This window comes from Lactuca sativa, chromosome 2 (assembly GCF_002870075.4).
Source record: "Lactuca sativa cultivar Salinas chromosome 2, Lsat_Salinas_v11, whole genome shotgun sequence".
Lineage (NCBI taxonomy): Eukaryota > Viridiplantae > Streptophyta > Magnoliopsida > Asterales > Asteraceae > Lactuca > Lactuca sativa.
Genome location: NC_056624.2, coordinates 219,644,710 through 219,668,461, shown reverse-complemented (window position 1 = coordinate 219,668,461; position 23,752 = coordinate 219,644,710). Strand labels below are relative to the sequence as shown.

General features: G+C 35.6%; 2 protein-coding genes across 2 annotated transcripts; one reads left to right on the top strand and one right to left on the bottom strand.

The window, feature by feature from the left end:
- The first annotated feature begins 6,148 nt into the window (after nt 1-6,148).
- On the top strand, nt 6,149-8,752 carry LOC111901344 (cationic amino acid transporter 1). The gene has a single exon (XM_023897202.3). The coding sequence runs from the start codon at nt 6,149-6,151 to the stop codon at nt 8,279-8,281; it is 2,133 nt and encodes a 710-aa protein (XP_023752970.1). The 3' UTR covers nt 8,282-8,752.
- A 12,254-nt stretch (nt 8,753-21,006) lies between these two features.
- Nucleotides 21,007-22,384, bottom strand: LOC111901346 (receptor-like protein 33). The gene is made up of 2 exons (XM_052769072.1): nt 21,932-22,384; nt 21,007-21,864 (listed from the first exon to the last, which is right to left on the bottom strand). Exons 1-2 carry the CDS (start codon nt 22,382-22,384, stop codon nt 21,103-21,105), a joined length of 1,215 nt encoding a protein of 404 aa, XP_052625032.1. The 3' UTR covers nt 21,007-21,102.
- Nucleotides 22,385-23,752: the final 1,368 nt, after the last annotated feature.

Here is a 23,752-nt window from a genome sequence, read left to right as displayed (position 1 = left end):
CATGAAGTGGCGCAAGGGCATAAGATGGATGAATTATCAAGTTGTTTTGTTTACAAGTCGTATATGTATATATTTGTTGAATGACTTGTAATGTTATCGTTTATGCTTTATGGTCTGTATCGGAACATAACATCCCGAGTTTTGATTATATAATGAAAATACATTTCTTTATGAAATGCTTCGGTAAATATTATTCTATCACGTTGTGTTTTTGGGAACAAATTCCGCAACTCTTTTAAATCAAAAGGATTTACTCTGAAATTATTTTAAAAGCATAAATGAAATTGGTCTTTTCTGGCCCTGATTTTGGGGATGTCACAACAAACACATTTTAGAATCAATTCTTAGATTAAAATGGATCAAAGACACATAATCAATCAACATTTTTTATTAATCTAAGCAACTCATATGAACAAGATAATTGGAATCAAACTTTTTTCTTGTAATTATCATAACACTTAAACTAATACAAAACATGAATTTATTGACAAATATCTTTGAAATTGGATTAACATGAACATTACCACATCAAAAATAAGTTTATAAGTCCAAAAACAGCTTAGGGTAATGTTCTTAGTCCAATTCCAGCCAAAACAATCAAATATATGTTGTCTGGGGGTCCAACTCGTCGAGTGCATGAACCAACTCGGTGAGTTGGATGCATTTTGCCTTGGACTCGGCGAGTCCATCAGTGGACTCGGTGAGTCTGCTGTGCAGACAACACCAAAATTCGATTTTTAAACAGTTTAAGCAAGTATAACAAGAAAACAAGCCTAGGCTTTGATACCACTATTGGGTTTTGAGCATTCTAACACTTCTAAGTGTACATGCAACCCTAAATACCTTGGATCTATGTTTTCTCTATTATACATGCAATTATGAACTTTCCAAGGTATTCATCCTAACTAGCATAATAACATTGATTCATATGAATATATCAAGTTAGAATTACATACCTCTTTGATGTAGAATGTCTTCATGAAGCTTGAGTGTCTAGTGCCCCAAGTGTGACACCTCAAATGGTTCACACAACATCATATGCACTTGAAAAGACTTGAGAGAATATACACACTTCATGAAAATCGGCTAGCCCTTTCTCTCACATATAGTCGCCAATTTTTCCCAAGAATATGATCTTCATATAGTGTCACAATTAAGGTAAACCCTAATTGTCATGGCTTTCCATTTCCTTGGATCCATGGGTTCAAATACACCATGGAGCATCCATGGAGCATCCTATGGGTTTTAGCCCAACTTGATAATCCATGGAGTCTTAGCCCACTATACAAGTATGGATGATTTACACAATCAACCCATATATTTAATTAGTCTTCTTTTGATCACTTAATTAATTCTAGATTAGTTCTTGATCAATACTAATTAAATAATCTTATTAATATATTAAAACTTATAATATATTAATAAACCTTAAGTGTTATTTCTCTCATTTTAGTATATCCAAATGCAAGATGCCATGCAACCCAAATGGACTATGCCGGGTCGGGTCAAGTCTTACCAATTATAGTTATGGACTTAGACCTTAATCCAACACAAAGCTTAGTGAGTTCCCCAAAATATCACATACCATGCATACAATAGAGATTGCTATGTGCCGACCATAGTCTTGCCATTATGCCATGATTTGTATCATGGTCTTTCCTTTCTAGGTCGAGGGCCAAAACACTGGGTCTTACACACAAGTGCCAAAAGCCACATCCTGGTCTTCCATGAAAGTATCACATAGGCAACTAGCATATTACGTTTACCTGCCAGGTCCTATCCCTAGTCTTTCATACAATTTTCTAGGAGCCACCTCCAAGTTTTTCATACAAATGCCAAGGGCCACCCCCTGGTATTCCTATCTAACATAAGCCAATGGGCCGACATTGGTGCCTTCGGTCCCCGTGTACAGTGAGGAGACTCACCTGATTCACAAAGCCGACTAACACTCAGCTCAATATCGTGCTGACCATAGCTAACTGCTCTCCTACCAAATGATGGGTGCTTAACACATCCTATTAATCCACCCAAGGTAAACCCTAAGTATACCTTCTAAAAATAAAATTGTCCAAAAGTTAACACAAGCCAAAAGTCAATGGTCAAAGTCAAAGTCAACAACCCATAATGTCAATCATTCAGCCTCATGTTGTGACTAGATCTTGGTCACGTCATGAGAGATCACTCGGTCCGATTCCAACTCATATCGACTCAACTCAACCAACTTAGACAAGAAAAGTCACTGGAGTTGACCTCACAATGTAAGCAGCCTTCTCTCACGTCGTGAGCCCCAAGAAGCTCAACAAAAACGAGATCATCCAACATTTAAGTCCTTAATCCATTATGCCTTTTACTGTAACTTTCCAGAAGGTCTTATTACTCCATAATACACTTGAAATTGATGCTTTTAAGACATATATTCCCAATACATGTCTAGATCTCATTTGGGTCAATAAATGAAGAAAATGTCATCCAACTTTCATGAAAAGTTCCAAAAATCAACCATTCACTAGATCTGAACTTCATGACACTCTTAGGACCCTTATAACCCATAAAGTTGCCAACTTTATGGTTTCCATTCATTCAAACAAGGAGAAAATTGGGACAAAACTTAGATATAACCACAAACAACAATGAAGGTGGAAGCTTCGATACTTATAAGGGTCTAGAAACAAAGTAAGGTAATGATGACGATGATTCTTTGAAAGCCTCTCCAAAAGATCACTTTCTTCTTCAAACCAAGAAATGCTCCAAGAAGGCCAAGATTCAAGTAAGGATAGAAGGCTAGGGTTTTCTGAGGTGAAAGAAAGTTTGGAGGCTGATAATGAACCCTACAATGGGTTTAGAGGGGATTAAATACGAAGGAAACCCTAAAAGATCATGGGATTGGGCTACATCAGTTCTCACATCGTGAGCCTCTATGTGTCACGTCGTGAGATCAGTCTGAAAGATAATTCACACATAACCATCCTCATGTCGTGACCACTCAAAAGTCACGTCGTGAGACCTCATTTCTTCCAAAATTCTACCTTTTAACTCCTTGAAACCCTAAATCGACCCATCCTGGAAAACGGGAGTTACATAATTGATGATGTATCTGCTACTTATTCTCAATGCGAAGATGCTGATGCAGCTTACTGTTACCTGAAATCATTTGAGTTTGTGTTTATTCTTTACTTGATGAAAGAAGTAATAGGAAAAACCGATATACTTTCTCAAGCTCTACAAAACAAATCCCAAGATATTCTTAATGCCATGGAGTTAGTTTCAGCAACAAAGGAGAGTCTAAATGATTTCAGGAACAACGGATGGAATTCTTTACTTGCACATGTAAATTTTTTTTTTGTGAGAAACATCAAGTAGATATGCCAGATACGAAAGCTCCATATACTTTTACTCGATAACAGACTCGAAAAAATGATAATCACATTACTTTTAAACATTTTTATCGAGTAGAATTGTTTACATCCACATTGGTCAAACAATTACATGAGTTGAATAATAGATTCAACGATCATGCAATGGAGTTATTAAGTCTTAGTGTTACTTTAGTTTCAAAAGAACACTCTAAAATGATTAATGTTGATCAAATTTGTCTTCTTGTTGAGAAGTATTATTCTGAAGATTTTACGAAGCAAGAGATAATTTAATTACGATATCAATTGGAGATTTTTATAACGATATGACAAAGAATCACAGGCTGCGTGGTGTATCAACTATTGTTGACCTATGCAAGGGTCTTGTGGAAACTAGAAACGTGAGATGTATTATTTGCTTGATAGAGTGGTTTGGTTAATCTTGACACTTTCAGTTTCTACCGCAAAAACATAGGGGATTTTCAACAATAAAAATATTCAAGCACCGTCTTTGCAATAAGATGTCATATGACTTTCTCGCAAACAACTTGGTGGTTTATATAGAAAGAGAAATTGCTGAAAAAAAAATATTGATATGAAGTCAGTAATTAATGAATTTAAAAACCTTAAATGTCGTCAGACTAAGTTGTAACTCTTCTTCTAGGTATTTTGGTGTTTAATTGTTGAAAAAGATTTGGTTCTTTTATGTGTAAGAACGTTAATTTTAGTTTCTAATACTTCCCCCTCCCCCAACCAAATTAATCGTTCAAGCTCCGCCCCTGCTTAACATTGTAAACACCATTTAGCATGTAATTTCCTAAAATACAATTATACTATCTAAGCATACAAAACATCATTATCATCATAATTTCTATAAAATCATCATAGAATATCAAAATTTAAAGTCTTTTGTAAAAAAAAACTATTGGATCTTTCTTGAAAAATAACAAAAGTTGACGTGGCATGACATGTAGGTGATTGAAACCGAATGTTAACTTGAAAACGAATGAAATTTACCAAACCAAAAATATACTGCACTCCTAAGAGTTTTTGCTTAGAGGGTGTTTGGCAAATGATGAGCTTATTAGCTTATTACCGGTTTCACAAAAAATATTGGGAAATCTCCGGAAAAGTCCCAATATTTTACCCTAATTTACGAAAAAGTCTCAAACTAAAATTGGTTTATGAAAAAGTCCCAAAAACCGGTAAAAATGATGATTTTGGCCCTATTTTCCCGGTTTACCGGTTTCATTACTTACCCGGAAACATTAAAGTCCCATTATTTTACCATAATTTTCATTAAAGTCCTATTATTTTAAAATAATTTGAGACTTATTCGTAAATTATGGTAAAATAATGGGACTTTATTAAAACCGGTTAAGTAATGAAACTGGTAAACCGGGAAAATAGGTCCAAATCGTCATTTTTACCGGTAATTAGGACTTTTTCATAAACAAATTTTAGTTTGGGACTTTTTCGTAAATTAGGGTAAAATATTGGGACTTTTCCGAAGATTTCCCAAAAATATTTGGATAAAAACAACTTATAGCGTTGACAAACCACTAATAAGTCATTTAATAAGTTAACTCCTAGTTTATTAGCTTATAAGGTAATAAGCTAATATGCCATAAACTTTTTTTTTTGTTTTTTTCTTCCGAACACCCCGTAATAGAACCATGAACTCCTCAACGCAACACAAGGTGCCTTGCTACTTACTAGTAGACTAAGCCAAACACCCCCTAAGATAATAATATATCTGCGCTGTTTTTGTAATTAACTATAAAAATAACCATACAATTTCGTTTCCTTACTTTTCCATATAAACCCTAATTTCAAGGAATTTATTACTCAATTAGTATAAGAATCAGCATCTTGATTCAAGCACTTGGTCGTTCTTACATGCTATTCTTAGAAACACTTTAACTAATTACCCTACTTGTATGCCGTCGCAACCACACTCTCTATGTATAAATCCTACTGACCGATGTACATGATGCTCCTCATTCCTCTCATTCTCAATCTTCCTCAATACAACAATCAACAGGTACGCATCTCCCATCTTAATTAACCGTAGTTCTGAAATGCTGAAGTCCAATGCATTGGAGGCAATCCAGTTCAAATTAGGAAAATTATTGATATATTGCGTAATCAAAATTACTTTCAGTTAGAATGCACTTACAGGTAATATGCATTTGTAATTTTTATATCATACGCCTTTAATATATACAGAAATACAAAATTTCGTGGCATTTTAGATCGTTTCAAAATTGCAATGTTAAATTCTATTTCTATATTATATTTCTTTGTTGGATTGGTTTTTGGCCTTCTTTGGTCTAGTATTTGTATTAGAAATTTAAATTTTACAAAGAAAATCATGCCAATTCTAATACTGGAAAATAATTTGCTTGAAATACGAAGGAGTTATTAAACTAATCATTTAAGATGACAAGGATTCTTTTAGAAATATGGTGTCACTCGACTATGAGAAAGTGCTCCAGTGGACATGGCTTCAGCTCCCATGTATTCCAATATTAATTACTTAAAAGATTTTTTCACAGATCTTTTGAGTAGGCTATATAAGGCATAGCTAGCCAACAACAATCCTTCGTATCTGTATCAACAACATTTTAATTTGTCTAATGGATGGAGAGGGGGGATTTATTTTCAATAAAGAATTCTGCTTTTTTTTTTTGCAAAAAAAAAAAAAAGAAGTGGAAGGGTTACAAGACACCTCTAGGTCTCATTTTTTGTGCTTTTTCGTCTGAGATTTTAAAATCTATTTCAGGACATCAAAGATGGCGGACACCAATGCCACTGGCAATGACGAAAATCTTAATGACAACAGTAACAACAATGACACTAATAGTAGCAATGACAACAACAATAGTAATGGCAATGGCAATGGTGATGGTGATGACAACAGTAATGACAATGGTAGTGGCAGAAATGAGGATGGTGGTGGCAACAGTAATCATAGTGTCAATAGCAACGACAATAACAATGTCAACGACAACAGGAATGGGAATGACAATGTCACTACCAATGGAAACAGCGATGGCGGTGGGAGTGGGAATGGGAATGTCAATGACCATGACAACCTTACTCACGAACAAAGTACCGATGTGGACGATGATCCTAAGAAAAAATCTCGTGTATGTTTAAGATCAGATTTCTTCCCAGAAGAATCATTCAAGAGCTGGTCAAACTATGGCAAAGCCTTATTAGAAACACGAGCCCGTTTGAAAGAACGTCTGTTAGCGCGTTCCTCAGATGACAATGAGATCCACGGAATGCGTGCTCGAAGCCAAAACCAGATGAAACGGACCCTCAATTGGTTTGATCTCATATGGTTTGGTGTTGGAGCTGTTATGGGTGCTGGAGTTTTTGTCCTTACAGGAGAAGCTGCTCATGATTTGGCTGGTCCAGCTGTTCTCCTATCCTACCTAATCTCCGGTTGTGCTGCTTTGCTCTCTGTCATCTGCTACACCGAGTTTGCAGTTGAGCTTCCTGTGGCTGGAGGCTCGTTTGCCTACCTAAGAGTTGAGCTTGGTGACTTTGTTGCTTATATTGCAGCTGGAAACATCTTATTTGAGTATGTTGTAGCTGGAGCCAGTGTATCGCGTTCTTGGACTTCTTATTTTGCAACTTTATGCAACTATAAGCCTAATGATTTTCGTATACACGTCCCTTCAATGGGAAAAGGTTTTGACTATTTAGACCCAATGGCTGCAGCCGTATCTACCATCATTTGTATCATTGCATCTTTCAGTGTCAAAGGATCATCAAGGTTCAATTCTGTAGCAACCATAATCCATATTGGTGTCCTTCTTTTCATACTTATAGCAGGAGCAACAAAGGCCGATCCAGCCAACTTTGATCCTTTTGCACCTTTTGGTATTCGGGGCATTTTTAAAGCGTCATCTGTGCTTTTCTTTGCATATGTTGGGTTTGATGGAGTGGCAACATTGGGAGAGGAAACCAAGAAGCCAGGGAGAGATATACCAATCGGCTTAGTTGGATCCATGTTAATTGTGATCACCACTTACTCACTTCTTGCCACTGTAATTTGCCTAATGCAACCCTACAATCAAATCGATGTCGATGCTCCGTTCACTATTGCATTTGAAGTTGTGGGAATGAATTGGGCAAAGATTTTAGTCGGGTTAGGCGCGTTAAAAGGAATGACTACTGTTCTTCTGGCAACTATCATAGCAGAATCCCGGTATTTCACTCATATAGCTAGGACCCACATGGCCCCACCCATTCTTGCTGTGATTCACAAAAAGCTAGGGACACCGGTGAATGCTGCCATCATCATGACTGCTGCAAACTGCCTTGTCGCGTTTTTCACAAGCCTTGATGTGTTGGCAAGTCTTCTTTCAATTTCTACCCTCTTCATTTTCTCGTTGGTGGCAATTGGGCTGTTAGTGAGACGATATTACTCAACAGGGGTGACATCTGATGAAGATAGAAACAAGCTGATTGTGTTGTTGATGCTGATTGTGAGTTCAGCGACTGGGATTGCATTACTTTGGGCATGGGGAGTAAACAGTTTGGGGGTGTATCTTATTGTTGTGGGAGTTTGGTTTTGTTCAACATTGGGTATCCGATTGATGGTGAAGCAAGCGAGGAGCCCAAAGCTGTGGGGGGCTCCAATGGTACCATGGCTGCCATCGGGTAGCATTGCATTGAACTTGTTCATGATGGGGTCAATAGATGGAGCTTCTTTCTTGAGGTTCATGGTGTGGACAATGGTCTTGCTTGCATATTATTTTCTAGTGGGATTGCATGCCACCTACGATGCATCAAAAGAGACTATCAAGATGCAGGATGATGACAGTGAAGTTGAAAGAGGAAATGCTGGAAGTAGAGCATCAACAACTTCTGAAGTTGTAGAACTCAACACAATAACAACCAGCCACACCTGAGATCTGATTCTTTTTTTATTTTTTTGTACAAAAAAGTTCTGGAATCAGGTCAGATTGCATCCATATTTTAGGACTTGCGCTTGTTTTATCTATATGTTCGGTCGGTTAACAGAAAACACACAAATGTTTTACTTAGGAACAGTTGTACATTCTCCTGATTGTAGTCATCTTTTTGTATTAAAGAAATGATTGTGGACGAGGCTTTGATCAAAGAATTTTTTTTTTTTTTTTGTAAGATATGTAATGACATGAATCTATTCCTAAAATTTGGCTAGAAGGAAATAGAAAGAACCAAAGATGGACATGAATCAAACACATACTTAGAAATATTGATAAATCTAAGGTTATTTTCCAATATGTATGTATCTTACATTTTGCATCCTATGGATCCTGAGCTCTCGTTCATCAACAATGGGATAAAACCACTTTGATCAAAGCAAAGATCAAATTCTATAACTCAACACCTAGACATTGGGCATTCGATCTATGAGGCTGGTTTGGGACAAGTTTAGCACTATACGGGACACTACAAGAAATATGCCTTTTAGCAACGGAGCTTTTAGTAAGGACTTCATGCCATCATTAGATGTCCTTATACTCGCTAATTATGATAATAAACGTATTGATTTTTATAGACTTTTAGCGAGGATATTTTTAACAAAACGAAGTTTATTATATTTCTAGTTGTCTATAAAAGCTTACAAAATCCTTTTATCTATGTGAGTTAAAATTGACAGATATTGCCAAATTTCAAAAATTAAAATCGACAATATTTTTCCCTAATTAAACTCTTAACTAAAGAAGGGAAAAACATATATTATGCAAACTGATATTCTATCATACAAACAAAATACAAATTATGGAAAGTTGATATTCTATAATAAAAACATAATGAAACAAAATAAGGAAAATGGTTAAAATTGGGGAAAGTTGAAACTTAGGGTCTAAATGGGTGTTTTTCGCGACTGATGGACAATCCACCTTCTGACAATATAAAACGCACCTCCAAACTCTTAATGGATCAAAAGTTACGTCCATTTTAAGTTATAATGAAACAAAATAAGGAAAATGGTTGAAACTGGGGAAAGTTGAAACTTAGGGTCTAAAACGGGTGTTTTTTGCGACCGTTGGACAATCCGCCTTCTGACAATATAAAATGGACCTCCAAACTCTTAATGGATCAAAAGTTACGTTCATTTTAAGTTATGCCACTTTTGTACCCTTTTTTATTTCCTCCATTTTCCCATATAGGCTTATCGCCAAATCTTTTATGTGCTCCGCATCATCTCCTTGCGAGTAAGCGGGAAATTATCCCTCCCCTCCCCCCCCCCCCCCCCTCCCACCCCCCACACACACGCGCGCATATGAAATTATATATATTAGAAACAATTAGGAATTAATCTTAGCTTTTGATTTTTAATTTTTTTTTTATCAACGACTAAAAACAAACGGTGGCATACATGGCAAATAATGGAAAAAAAGAACCCACTTTCATAGCCACCTAAGATTTGATTCTCTTTTTTCTCAATAAGTTCCAAGACCGCCGCCACCATTGACAACCGCATCACCGTTGTGTCCTCCCTCTCATGTGTCACGTGTCTCTTTCTCTTTAGTGAAAGACTACCAGATCTGCATCATATCAATTCCATAACTATGTCTTTCCTCTCCCACCGCCACATCTACGTAAAATTTGTTCCACCATTGTCATGTCCTCCCTTCTCCTGGATCTGCTTCGCCATACTCTTTCTCTTTAATTAGTCGCATAGTTTAGACTATGAATCTCTCAATGAATATGCAATGTTTAAACTATGAATAATGTAAATTAAACTGTGAATGAGTGTATAAATTGATGTATTAAACTATGAATAGTGTTAATTACAATGTATTTTTATTTTATTTTATATATTATGAGTTGTGCATGTATTGTGAATGGTATCTTAAATTTCATGAATGTTGAGTATTAAACTGTGAATGAGTGTATGGATACAAGTATTAAACTGTGAAAAATAAGGATTTTCCCCTTACTAAAAAGGCAAAAAAGGATTTTAATACTTTTAATAGCAACATACTTATATTTTTAGCAATAATAGCAATATGTATATAACACATTATATCAACATACTAACATTTTCTTTAAATATAATAGCAATGCACTTATAGTTATTAACCCATAATAGCAACATGTACATGTAGATGTCTTTACAAATAATAGTGATACATAACAACTAAACTACAATGCATGTGTTTAGGGGTGCAAGCAAGCTGAAATGAAACTAATTGCCACCGACACAATGCGGTGGGCAGAGATTAGTTTCCTTTTGGGGATTAGATTAGGACCCAAATTCCATGTTAGCTCCTTCTCAATTAAATTCTTTAGTAGACTTCACTAAGATCTCTGATTTGATGCCTAGACTTCACTTAAATTCTTTGGTTTATTCCTTTTTTATTATTTTTGTCCTAATTCATGTGTATTTGTGTAAATGTTATAAATGGACATTTTGAATTGGCTCATATGATTTGGGTTTTAAAAAAATTATATAAACACATACATCCATATAATACATCTCCTTGCGATAGCTTTGGCTGCATCTAAAATCTCTCTCTCTCTCTCTCTCTCTCTCTCTCTCTCTTTTGTAGTATTGAAGAAAGAAGTTCCTATTTTTGTTATGTTCTTTTGGAGTTGGAAACTTCATAAAAATATAGTAAAAAAATGGAACTAAATCAAGGCCTGCTCTCAAGCCCTAAAAATTGGAGCTTATACATATGCAAAAGTATTCACTCAAATTATGGGTCATAACATAAATTCCCATGGATCAGAATCAATATAATACCATAATTTGACTATGTCCATCTGAACTATCTTCAATCAAGTGACAGCTACTTTTAGTAATCTTCCATATATTACTTCATAACAGAGGCCGGCAGATGTATTTCTATATGGAATTTTTCCACCTGTTTTGTAGTTATTTAAACTTATTTACTATATAATTGTTTTGTCAATAAAAATAAAAGTACTTTTAAAATTCGTCACTCGATCTACCCTTTGTTAAAATTTTCATTTTTCCATCCTTTTTGTGGATAACCATTGAATAAACCCTTACACCACTAGTCCACAAATGAACCCTCGTTTATTGGAATGTTCGGGAAGGAGCTTTTGGGAGATTTTTTTAGAGCTTTTAAGAAAAAAAATCAAATTAAAAAAAATTGTCTGATAAAACAGACTTTTAGTTTTACTTTTGAGTAACTTTTAAGAGTTATCAGTTATATGAGGTATTAACAAAAGCCTCACCATCGGCGAAACAATCCTTCACCATCTATCATTGTGTTTTCTGGTGTACATTAAATAAAAAAGTTCCGTTATATGTACAATATTGCATGATTATCGTGATAGTGTGCTTTAGGCTATGTTTAATACACAACAACTATCTTATAACTACATTTTCAGAAAACTACTTAGACTAGTGTTTCAACACGTTTATGAAGATTTTTTAAAATTCTTCCAAAATATGCTATTTATAGACAAACTCTATTTAAGATAATTGTATTTTCAACTGATTAATTTGTTTATGAAATGTAAGCCATCGTTTGTAAACATGTGTTTATACATAAATCCACAATCAAATGTATATATAGCCTTGGTACTTCACCAATAAAAAAACATCATTATCAATATCCATCAAATTTTATTTTCAATAACTATATCTCTATATAATCAAAATCTTATAATACTCCATGCATGCTTTGGGACTGATTGACGTAGGCCGTTCATATATATCATATGTTTACCATTTTTTCATAATCAATACTTAAAGTCAAAATGAAGAAACTATTTTTACTTAATGTATAATTTGCCCCACTTTAAAAATATGAATTTATTAATGTGTTCTTTGAGATTTTCATAGCTACAATAGTAACTTTTATTTAAGACAACATGACATATGCTATCACGAATCCAAGTAGGGTGCCACATCCATATCCCATCATCACTATTTTCATTGTACATCCGCTCTTCTCATCTGCATCAGCTTCAGGTGGTGGAGAAATTGGATGTTTGCAGCGCTCGGGCAGCGGAAGCCCACACAGTCCTAAATTCCCTCCAAAAGAGTTCCCTTGGAATGTGTTGAATTGTTTTCCTTGAGGCACAAGATGATTTTGTGACATGTTTAAGACTTCAAGATTAGTGATTTCTGCAAGACTTTGAGGGATTTCTCCTATGAGTTGATTCCAAGAGAGGTCCAACGATTCAATCTCCCAGAGACTCCCTAGAGCATGTGGGATTTGACCATTTAGATTGTTGTGGGATAAGTTGAGTACTATAAGCGAGTTAAGAGTGCCAACAATGTCTGGAATCTCTCCTACAAATTTGTTATTGGATAGATCGATTATCGTGTAGTCAACCAAAAGTTATAGAAATGGAAGTTGCTGACCTTTCATCACAATAATGACAGATTAATACACTCCAATGAGCTTATAATATTCAGGTTTCGACCCCGTCCTTACACTGCTCCTGGCATTGGAATCTTGAAAAGGGAGATGGCCTACAAACTGATTATTTGATAAGTCGAGAACTCGTAGAAGTGGAAATGGGAGTTTAATTGTTGAAGATGTTTCAATCGGACCATGAAAATTGTTTGATTTGAGAACAAGAACCTGCAGCCCTGGAAGATCTGATAACCATCCATGGAATGTGCCATACAAATGGTTGTTTCCCAAATCAAGTATAATCAAGTCTCTGCATTTGGACAAAGAAGTGGGCACCTCCCCTTCAAATTGATTTTCGTCAAAATAAACCACCTTAACAGTTCATAACACCCCCCCATGTATTTGGAATGGTACCATGAAAAAGATAAAAAGATTGGTCCCCAAATATATCACACGAAGAGAAGTGATATTTCCTCAGCATTGTGGAATCACTCCATTAAAGCTATTATTGGACATATCAAGAAATTGCAGACTGCTCATGTTGTAAATGGATGTAGGGAATGGTCCTTGAGTCATGTTGGATTGCAGGAACAGTTCATACAATCCATCCCATTGAAATTGTGGCAATCCTGTTATCGAGTTATTTGAGAGATCCAAAATAGTCGATTGGTTTTCTCCAATCTCCCCTGCCCAATCAGGAATGCTACCCCGTATTTCATTGCTATATATATATATATATATATATATATATATATATATATATATATATATATATATATATATATATATATATATATATATATATATATATATATAAGATTTTTCATAGATCATAACGACTTAGGAAACACATTTAGGTTGCAAAATGATAAATCTAAGTACCAAAAACCTGGGCTCACATAGCTGGTAGAATTGTCGGTGACAACAGATAAGCCACTATGAGAGAGATCGAGTAGTTGAAGATTTGGTAGGCTTGATAACAATGTTTCAAAATTCCATATCAAAATTCCATACACCTTTGAAATTATTTGGTTGAAGGTCAAGAAAAGTAAGGTTGATGAGTTGGATAAATAAGGATGGATTGGAGACTTGATTAATCTCACCATCTAATATATTATCATCAAGGACTAATATTTCTAGTGATCGACAAGCCAAATGGTAGGCTTCCAGTAAACAAGTTAGAACTACGATTTTTTTTTTTTATCAAGGTAATAGTAAAACAACAAAGAAGGCAATTTTCCACTAAGTATGTTACCCTCTAAATGAAGAGTAGTTAGGTGTGTAACGTGTTAGAAATTTGGGTATAGAAAGGCTTGGAAATTCTGAGAATTGTGATTATCACATTCAAATCGAAGTATTTGGGTGGTACTCCCAAATCCTCAATTGGATAAGACTCAGAGAGACAAGAACAAAGAATGTTTGATGATATTTTCGTATGTACCATAAATAAGACCAAAACCAACTTTTAGATATTTGTTTGAAAACTGTCATAAAACTATAAAAACTGTCATAAAAACGGATATACGGATAAGAATCAAACTAATGGTCAATTATCTGAAAAATCAATTTTCTGATGCATTTTTAATATAGTAACATACCCTTGGACCCCGCCAAGGGCTGTTGCCCCTTGGACCCCGCTCCCAGGGGCGCTACCCCCGGACCCCCGTTCGTTCAGGGGCTTCGCCCCTAAATGACAGTGTACTTTGAAACTTGATCAAACTTAAACTAGTGTGTACTCCACACCTTCCTTACTTGTTTAATATTATCAAGATCACTTTTGGTCAACAAAGTAATCCCATTACACTTAAATAACATTGATGATAACAAATCACCAACATAACTTTAACTAAGGATTTGGGAAACGGCCCATACAAACCACAATCAGAGAGACCCAAAGCATTCAAGGATGTGAGATGCCCAATTGAGTCAAATGTTTCTCTAGATAAATTGGTGGATGAGAGACTCAACCACTTGAGAGGGATATTAAGGCTCTTGTTAACTTTGGGCCATGGACTATTGAGGTAGTTATTTTCCGACAAGTCAAGTTATTCCAAATATGGAAGATTGAACATGCTACCGGGTAATTTCCCTTGCAAACTGGTGTTTTTAAGATCGATTTTTTTAGGGAAGAAGAGATATTAAGATAAGTGGGTAAAGCCCAACCTACATCAACACCACACATGACAAGCTCTATTAGATGAGTAGAATTTTGTAATAGATTGTTCAAAATATAAGGTTGAATTTGCAATTTGGCATTCTTAGAGAGATCAAGAGAAACCAATTTAGAAAGAAATGAGATTTTCCAAGGAATATCGCCCTTAATCCCACATGAAGCGATGTTGAGATGTGTGAGACTATTAGAAAAGTCACGTGGAAGTTGGGAATCAGTAAAAACATTGTAAGCAAGGTTGAGTTTTTGGAGATAAGGAAGATTAAAGAGGGAGGTGTTAGGGTGGATGGTACCTTGTAACATATATACCACAACTCAGGTCGATACTGATAACGTCACTGGTGAAATGGTTGCAGGTGATACCATCCCAGATGCAACAGTCAGTACTTGTGCTCCATTTCATCATAATTGGATGAAAATCAGAACCAAGCAGAATACATTCTAACTCAGATTGAGGATCATTATTTGGGAAATTGATGGAGGCAGTGTTGTAAAACTCGCTGAGTTTGCCGATTACTCACCCGAGTACTCGCTACTCGACCCCTTACCGAGGCGAGTTATAGAATCCGAGTACTCCCCGATCGGCCGCTTATTGAAACGAGTAGTGTTGTAAAATTCGGCCAACTCGGTGATTAGTATGTATAATATACTTAATGATTTGTTATTTAACGCACACACTTGTGATTATTACTACATATATATCTACAATTTCCAGGAATTATTCACGAAGTAAGACCATTGTGTGTTTCTTAGTTTTTGTGAACTCACATGTATCTAATTTTGGTATATATTTCAATAAAATTTTGTTTTTAACTTATAATTTTGACATAAATAATTTCCTTTAAAATATTTCTACATGAATTACCAAATCCGAGTACTCCCCGAGCACTCTACTCGCTACTCGGTAGTCGGCCGAATAGGTGCCGAGTAGCGAGTTCTACAACCATGAATGGAGGAAAGGTTTTGTATAAAGAAAAGCAATGCAAGGCTCTGTTGACGAGAGCATTTTTTAGTGGTATTGAAAGAAGAGGTGGAAGCAAAATACATGAAAGAAAAGAAAAGGGGAATGGAAAGGGAGAGAAACAACTTTGAATTACTCATTCTTTTGAATTGATATGAACATTTACACTTGCCACAAAGATGATATATTTCAAATAGATTGAACTCAAAAACATTTTATAATGTTATGCTTGCACCAGACTTGAATGTGAAGGCCTAAAATAATGGTCCCGTGATAGCAATTATTGTTGTCAACGCAATAAACAAAAAATTATGCAATGGAAGAAACTTCTAGAAAAAAGGTTTAACATAGATTGATTTCCTTGTGCCTTATCTGTGATTTTTGTGTTGTATGTTTTCTATGAAACTGCATTATGATAAACTGGTTTTAAACTGCTAAAGAGTAGAAATTAGGAAGAATAAACTTACATATAATGCACCATTACTAAAAAGTAACTAAGACCATGAGTCCAATATTAAATTGATATTTATTAATTTATTATTACTAATAATAAGTTTTTAGAAGTATGAGATCTTATAGAATGTTTGACTGTATTACACATAGTTTAGATTTGTATGTGTGATCCAATCATCCAATAACAAAGAGGAAGCAAAGACCAAGTCTTGGGGGATTAGGTTTAATATTTTTGTTAATACGTGTAAGTTACAAACTTTGAATTGATTAATGAGAATCAAGAATATTGACGAAGTTGACTGAAATTGTAAGCTTAATTTAAGGCCAAACCGGTTTAACGTCATCATCTCCAATTCTCCATTGCCATCAAAAACAAGAATAACTAGTTTCTATATACACAATACAAGTGTGGCCTAACAATAATTTCAAAGCAAGAGTACCTAACTTTGAAGCCATTTTCATCTGTCTTTTATTATTAGATAGAGAACGAATGGATTATGAAAATGTAAAGTTTGATGCAGAGGAACTATATATTCGTTTCTGATTTTCAAATTAATATTGGCAGATACGAAAAGTATCTATGATAGAAAACATATTCTTCTTATGTGGAAGATTGGTATGAGTTTCAGAATACCAAGAAGATCCAAAAAACTTACTTTTTTTTTGAAGTGGCAAACTGTAATAACTTAAAGTTAGAAGTTGTTTATCTCAACTTCTGCAGTATTTCAAACTTTGATGAGAAACAATCAAAGAATCTTTTTTAATAAAGTTGATTGGGATTTCAATTCTTTCTGATATGCCCTTAATTCGATGGGTAATATTTTTTTGTTTCAAAGTTTTCAATCGATTAATTAGATACAAGATCATCAATGAAGTGCCTTTAATGAGGATGTAACAAACTCTAGTGTATCGTTAACTGAAACACCACATAGCATGAACACAAATTGGAAAAGGCTATGAATGAATGGAATGCAGATCAGTACAAAGGAAAAATCAACATAAAACCTACAAACACAGAAGACAATAAAGATCTGATACATCTGACCAAAATACTAATCTCAAACAACAATAATTAGAAATAACAAAACTTGCAAATAACCAATGAGTTGCTAAAATCACGCACATGATGATCAAATCACAAAATGTTTCCTATACCAAATCTTAGAAACTTGTAAAGAACCGATGATAACTAATTAAGATAGTAAGATCCCATTACAACCATCTCAAATTATGACCACAGACTTGCACCTGACATCTCATCTTTTAGGGAGGAGGAAAAACTTCAATGGAAGAGCCATTGAAAGACTCAAGGTTCGTTAAGTCTCCATATTATGATTTTTTTTTTAGTTCTACAACAAATATTAGTATCTTGGGTATCATATATTAAAAATAAGCATAATTAAAAATGTTTATCCATAAATAACTTTGGACTGTGATTGAAACTAAGTTAGTTTAGGTTAACTGAAAGATATAATAGTGCTCTGTTATGTATGTTTGGGCTTCAGCATGACCTACTTTTGGAGGTCTTTATCATGAAAAGAGGGCGTATGTTGCAAATTGCAATGACCTTGTGGGCCAATCAGAATCTGACTTATCAAAATGATTGGGTTGTTTTTGCATATTTGTTTCATTTGTCTAAATTTATTTTATTTTATTTTATTTTTATTATTTTTTTTAATATTGTAAACATCTGAAAAATATTATTGTCTAAATTCTTTCTTTTTAATATTTTAAACATTTGAAAAAATGATTATAATGAATTTAAAATTATAAAAATAATTAGAATACCCATAAATCCATCTTCTTTTCTAAGAATGCATCTCTGAAACACAAATTGGAACCACAAACAACACAAGAGGGAACCACTAGTAACCGCCGCTGCTACCATAGTCTCTTCGTCGTAAGCGGTGATAGCAATTTTATCAGGTATTCCACCACTTGCTCTCTTTTCACCTGTTGGATATCATTATCAATTTCATGGTTGATGCTTGTTTCAAATTTTTACTTCATTGAAATTAGCTCTAAATCTAGGTTGTGTTTAGTTACGGAAAAACAATTTTCATTTTTTGTTTTTTTGTTTCCCTTTTCGATTTTCGTTTTCCGTTTTCATTTTTCACTGAAAAATTTAGAAAACGCGTTTAGTTAAACTTATTCATTTTTCATTTTCAGTTTTAGAAAATTAAAAAACGTGTTTAGATGTGTATTTTTCTATCGGTTTTCATCTTTAGAAAACGGTAGCGGTGATAGGGTGTGGGTGGGGGCGGTGGCGGTAACGGGTCGGCGGCGGTGGTGGTGATGACAGGCGATGGTGATGGCGGCGACAATTATGTCAGTGGTGGTGATGGTGGCGGCAACGGTGGTGGTGGTGCTAGTGACGGGTTAGTGGTGGTGGTGGTGGTGATGGTGATGGTAGGTCGGTGATTGTCGTGGTGGTGTTGGGGGTGGGGGTGTAAGTGTGTGTTTGTGAGGGTAGGTGTAGGTTTGTGTGTGTGTGTGTGCATGTCTGTGAGGGTGAGGGTGGGGGTAGGTGTGAGTTTGTGTGTGTGTGAGTTTGTGTTTTTGTGAGGGTGGGGGTAGGTGTGGGTTTATGTGTGTGTGAGTTTGTGTTTGTGGGGGTGTGGGTGGGTATGTGTGTGAGTGTGTTTGCGTGTGCGTGGGTGCGTTGGTGGGTATGTATGTGTGTGTGTTCGTGGGTGGGTGTGTGTGGGTGGGTATGTATATGTGTGTATGTGTGGGTTGGTGTGTGTATGTGGGTACATATGTGTGTGTGGGTGGGTGAATATGTATGTGTGTGGGTGGGTGGGTGGATATGTATGTGTGTGTGGGGGGGGGGGGGTATGTATTTTTGTGTGTGTGTGTGGAGGGGGGGGGGGGGGGGGGTTGGAGGGTGTTAATGTGGGGTAGGTAGAGGTGGATGAGGTTGGAATGGGTGTGTTTATATTTTAGAAAAATTTTGGAATTAGAAAAATGTGGAAAACAATAATTATCAGTTTTTCAAAAAATTTCAACTTCTTTGTAATTTTAGAAAACGGAAAATTTCATTTTCCGTGAAAATTTTAGAAAAATAGACGAACTAAACGCGTTTTCAAAATTCTCATTTTTATTGGAAATTTTTTCAGAAAACGACATATTTTTCCGCAACTAACCGCACCCTTATTAGCCCCAAATTAACATCGTGTATTTGTAACTACATTATAATCATATATATAAATCGTTTGGAAAATTAAGAAATAAATTGATCAAACGTCGGAATGAGAAGTTCAATTGTTAGATAATCAAAGTTTTATCTAACAATTACATAAATGTAAGAAGATTTTGATCATTGCTTTACTAATTTAAGATGACAATACGTGTAATCTAGTAACTACACATTTATCTTGCTATCTCTTCTGTGTCTTTAAATGAAGAATCAAGTTTGTTAGACAAACATTTGACGATTATCCCCTCTCATATCTCAAGGATGGCCCTTTTGACATATATCTCTGTCAGCATGTATATTAATCTGACTCAAAGCTTATGAAAGGTCATGTTAGCTGTATTAGTAGCTAAACAACCATTCTAAATGATTGTTTTATGACATAATTAAGTTCTTACATCTATTAATAATATTTTATTCTAAATAATCTAGTTAATAAACAAACTACCATTCAAAGGCCTGTTGACGAGAGCATATTTTAGTGGCACTAAAGGAAGAGGAAGAAGCAAAAGAAATGAAGAAAAAGAAAAAGGAAAGGGAAAAAGAGATAAACACGTTTAAATTACTCATCGTCTTTAATTGTTATATAAACATTTACACTTGCTCAAATATATACTCATGGTGCGTAATATGTCAAGTAGTTTGCTTAGGAGTTGCTTTCAGACACCATTCACACTTTGTTCCTCACCCACCTCATGGTCTCAACATCCAATAGTGTGTGGTCGAATTCTTCTTCTAAACGTAAGATATGGGTCGCACAAGTCAACATCAAATATATGTTATGATTGTTTACATTGTTTGATATATCAATGTTAGAGAAGTTTTTTGTGTGTTGTTTGGTCGTCCAATATGCGTTTTCCTTTACGTAATTGATCGATAAGGGTCATTATCCACATTGACATAAAAATACTAATGATATATTTTTGTATTAAAAACTTTTAGTACATCACTAGGAAATATATCTCAGGGAAAATGACTTAAAAGCACAACGAAGTTTCCAAATCATTAAAAAAATCTCAATCATGTTTTATCTGTTCAAAAAAATCTTATGAACGTAACTTTTTGTCAAAAAAGTTCAACAAAGTTCCAAACCGTTCAAAAAATCCCAATTTTATTTTGTTTAAGTTCGTTGGGTTTTTTTTTTTTTTTTTAACAGTCAAAACATGATTGGAGTTTTTTAAACGTTTTGGAAACTTCGTTGGTGTAACAAGTCATTTTTCCGATACGGTAATGAGCCACGTCATTTGTTTCTCTTATTTGACTTTCAGGAAAGTGTAACTTAGGTGGGCTTTTTAGACAAAATGTTAAGTTTGTTGGGTTTTTTTGAACAGACAAAACATGATTGGAGTTTTTTAAACAATTTGGAAACTTAGTTGGGCTTGTAAGTCATTTTCCCATATATCCCAACAGCAAAATCAAACATAAATCCAGACAAGCTTGATATACAACATGATTTAGAAACATACAAAGCAAGAATTGCATAATCCAAAAGTTCCCGGTGCTTCCATAGATTCTCAACCTGTATCAGAGAATTAGATAAAGAAAAAAGAGTTAAGTCATTTAGCACATTTTGGATGAACAAAAGAACATGTAAAATAAAGACCTGTCAGAATCTAAGTTCATTTTCCAATATATACATATCTTCTCCTGTTATGCCTTGTTTTGATCGTATGCTCTCCTGCATCAACAATTGCATTGAACCACTTTGGTCTTCCTGTGGACAGCATGACATAACCCATGACTAATCCAAGTATGGCCCACACCCATACCCCAATATCACCACTCTCCTCATCTCCATCACCATTGACTTGAAGTTGTGGTGCGAGTGGATGCTCACACTTGTTGGGTAATGGAATACCACAAAGTTCTGGATTCCCTCCAAATGAAGAAGCCGTAAATGCAGTGAATTGTGTTCCTGATGGAATATGTCCCCCAAGATGGTTGTGGGAGAGATTTAAGAATGCAAGAAATGTCAAGCCTGCAAGGCTTCGGGGGATCTCTCCTGTGAGTTGATTACAAGAGAGGTCTAAGGATTCAATCTCGGAGATATTCCCTAAAACAGATGGAATTTGGCCTGTGAGGCTGTTGTGGGATAGGTCAAGCACTATGAGAGAAGCAAGACAACCGATGACGCCCAAAATCTCCCCTTCAAAGCGGTTGTTTGATAGATCGACAATTACGTAGTCAACCGAAATTTTTAGAAAGTGTAGGTCCCTGCCTTTCACCATAATAGTGACCGAGTAATACTTTCCACCTGCGGATAAATATGTGGGTGTTGTTCTATTCTTTACCGCGTTCTTCATGGCATTGAAATTTTGCAAATACGTTCGTGGGAGATGGCCTTCAAACTCATTATGAGATAAGTCAGAGGACTCGCATACCTGGAAATGCGCTTTTATAAGTAGCAGGGGTTTCAATGGGACCATGGAACTTGTTTGATTTAAGGACAAGAGCCTGCAGTGCTGGAAGATCACCTAACCAATGAGGGAATGTGCCATTTAATTTGTTGTTTCCAAGATCTAATACCATCAAGGATTGACATTTGGACAAGGAACTTGGGATCTCTCCTTGTAATTGATTTCCATTCAATATAAGCCCTTGTAATTCTCCACACTCCTTGTACACATCTGGAATGATGCCATGAAAACTATTGTTCCCCATATCTACCATCACAAGAGAGGAGATGATATTTCTTAAGCATTTTGGAATCACTCCACTAAATCTATTATTGGATATATCCAACATCTCTAGTTTTCTCAGGTTGCAAAATGATGGAGGGAACTGTCCTTGAATCTGGTTGGACTGCAGATACAAATACCGTAGAGTGGAGCTGATATTTCTCAAGCATTGTGGAGGTATCACTCCACTATATAATGCTATTATTGGATATATCCAATCCATATAGATTTCTCAGGTTGCAAATTGATGGAGGAAACGGTCCTTGAATCTGGTTGGACTGCAGACTCAGATATTCCATTCCATCCCATTGAAACTGTGGCAAGCCTGTTATGGAGTTATGTGAGAGATCCAAGGAGTATAACCCATTTGCTCCTATCTCCCTTGCCCAATCTGGAATATGTCATTGTTTGATAGATCTAAATCAATGAGATTTTGCATGCCTCGTAAGAACTCCGGGAATAAAGCTAGTTTGCAAGCTGCCAAATCTAAGTAACGAAAATTAGGGTTGAGATAGCTGGAAGAACCGTTGTTAGTGACAACAGACAAGCCACTGTTACCGAGATCAAGTGTTTGAAGGCTTGGTAGGCTTGACAACAATCTATCCAAATCCCACAAACCTGTGAAGTTATTGAATGAAAGGCTTAGATAAGTGAGGTTGACGAGTTGTTTAAACGATGGTTGAGTGGAGCCTCCTTTAATCTCCCCATTAAATTGATTCTGCCGGAGGGATAATCTCTTTAATGATTGATGGCTGAAGAACTCTGATGGTAAGCCTCCACTAAACATGTTACCATCAAGAAAAATGTCTTCTAGCAAGGGAAAAGTAAACAAGAAAGATGGCAACATTCCAGTAAGCTTATAATTATATGATAAATCAAAACCGATAATGTCTCTCAGGTTAACTAGAGATTTGGGGAGGGACCCTACCAAACTACAGCGAGAGATATCCAACCACTTGAGAGGGATGTTAAGGCTCATGTTAACGTTTGGCAATGGACCGGTTATTAAGTAATTGAATGACAAGTCAAGTTTTTCCAAATATTGAAGATTGAAGATGTTTCAGGTAACTTCCCTTGCAAGCTAGTGCTACCAAGATCAAGTGATTTTAGAGAAGAAGAGATATTAAGATCAAAAGTGGGAAAAACCCAACCTATATGAACCTGAGGTATCAAGAGCTCTCTCAAACGACTTGAATTTTGCAGCAGATTCTTCAAAACATAAGGTTTCATCTGCAGTCCATCATTTGCAGAGAGATCAAGGGAAACCAATTTACAAAGATGTAATATTTCCCAAGAAATTTCACCAATAAACCCACAATAAGAGATGTTGAGATGTGTGAGACGATTAGAGAAGTCACGTGGAAGTTGGGAAGCAGTAAAATTATTGTATGCAAGGTTGAGCCCTTGTAGATGAGGAAGATCAAAGAGGGTGGTGTTAGGGTGGATGGTACCTTGTAGCATACCACAACTCAAGTCAATGCTTATAACATCACCCGTGAAGTGGTTACAAGTAACACCATTCCACTTGCAACAGTCAGTATTCTTGTTCCAGTTCATCATAATTGGATAATAATAATCAGAACCAAGCCAG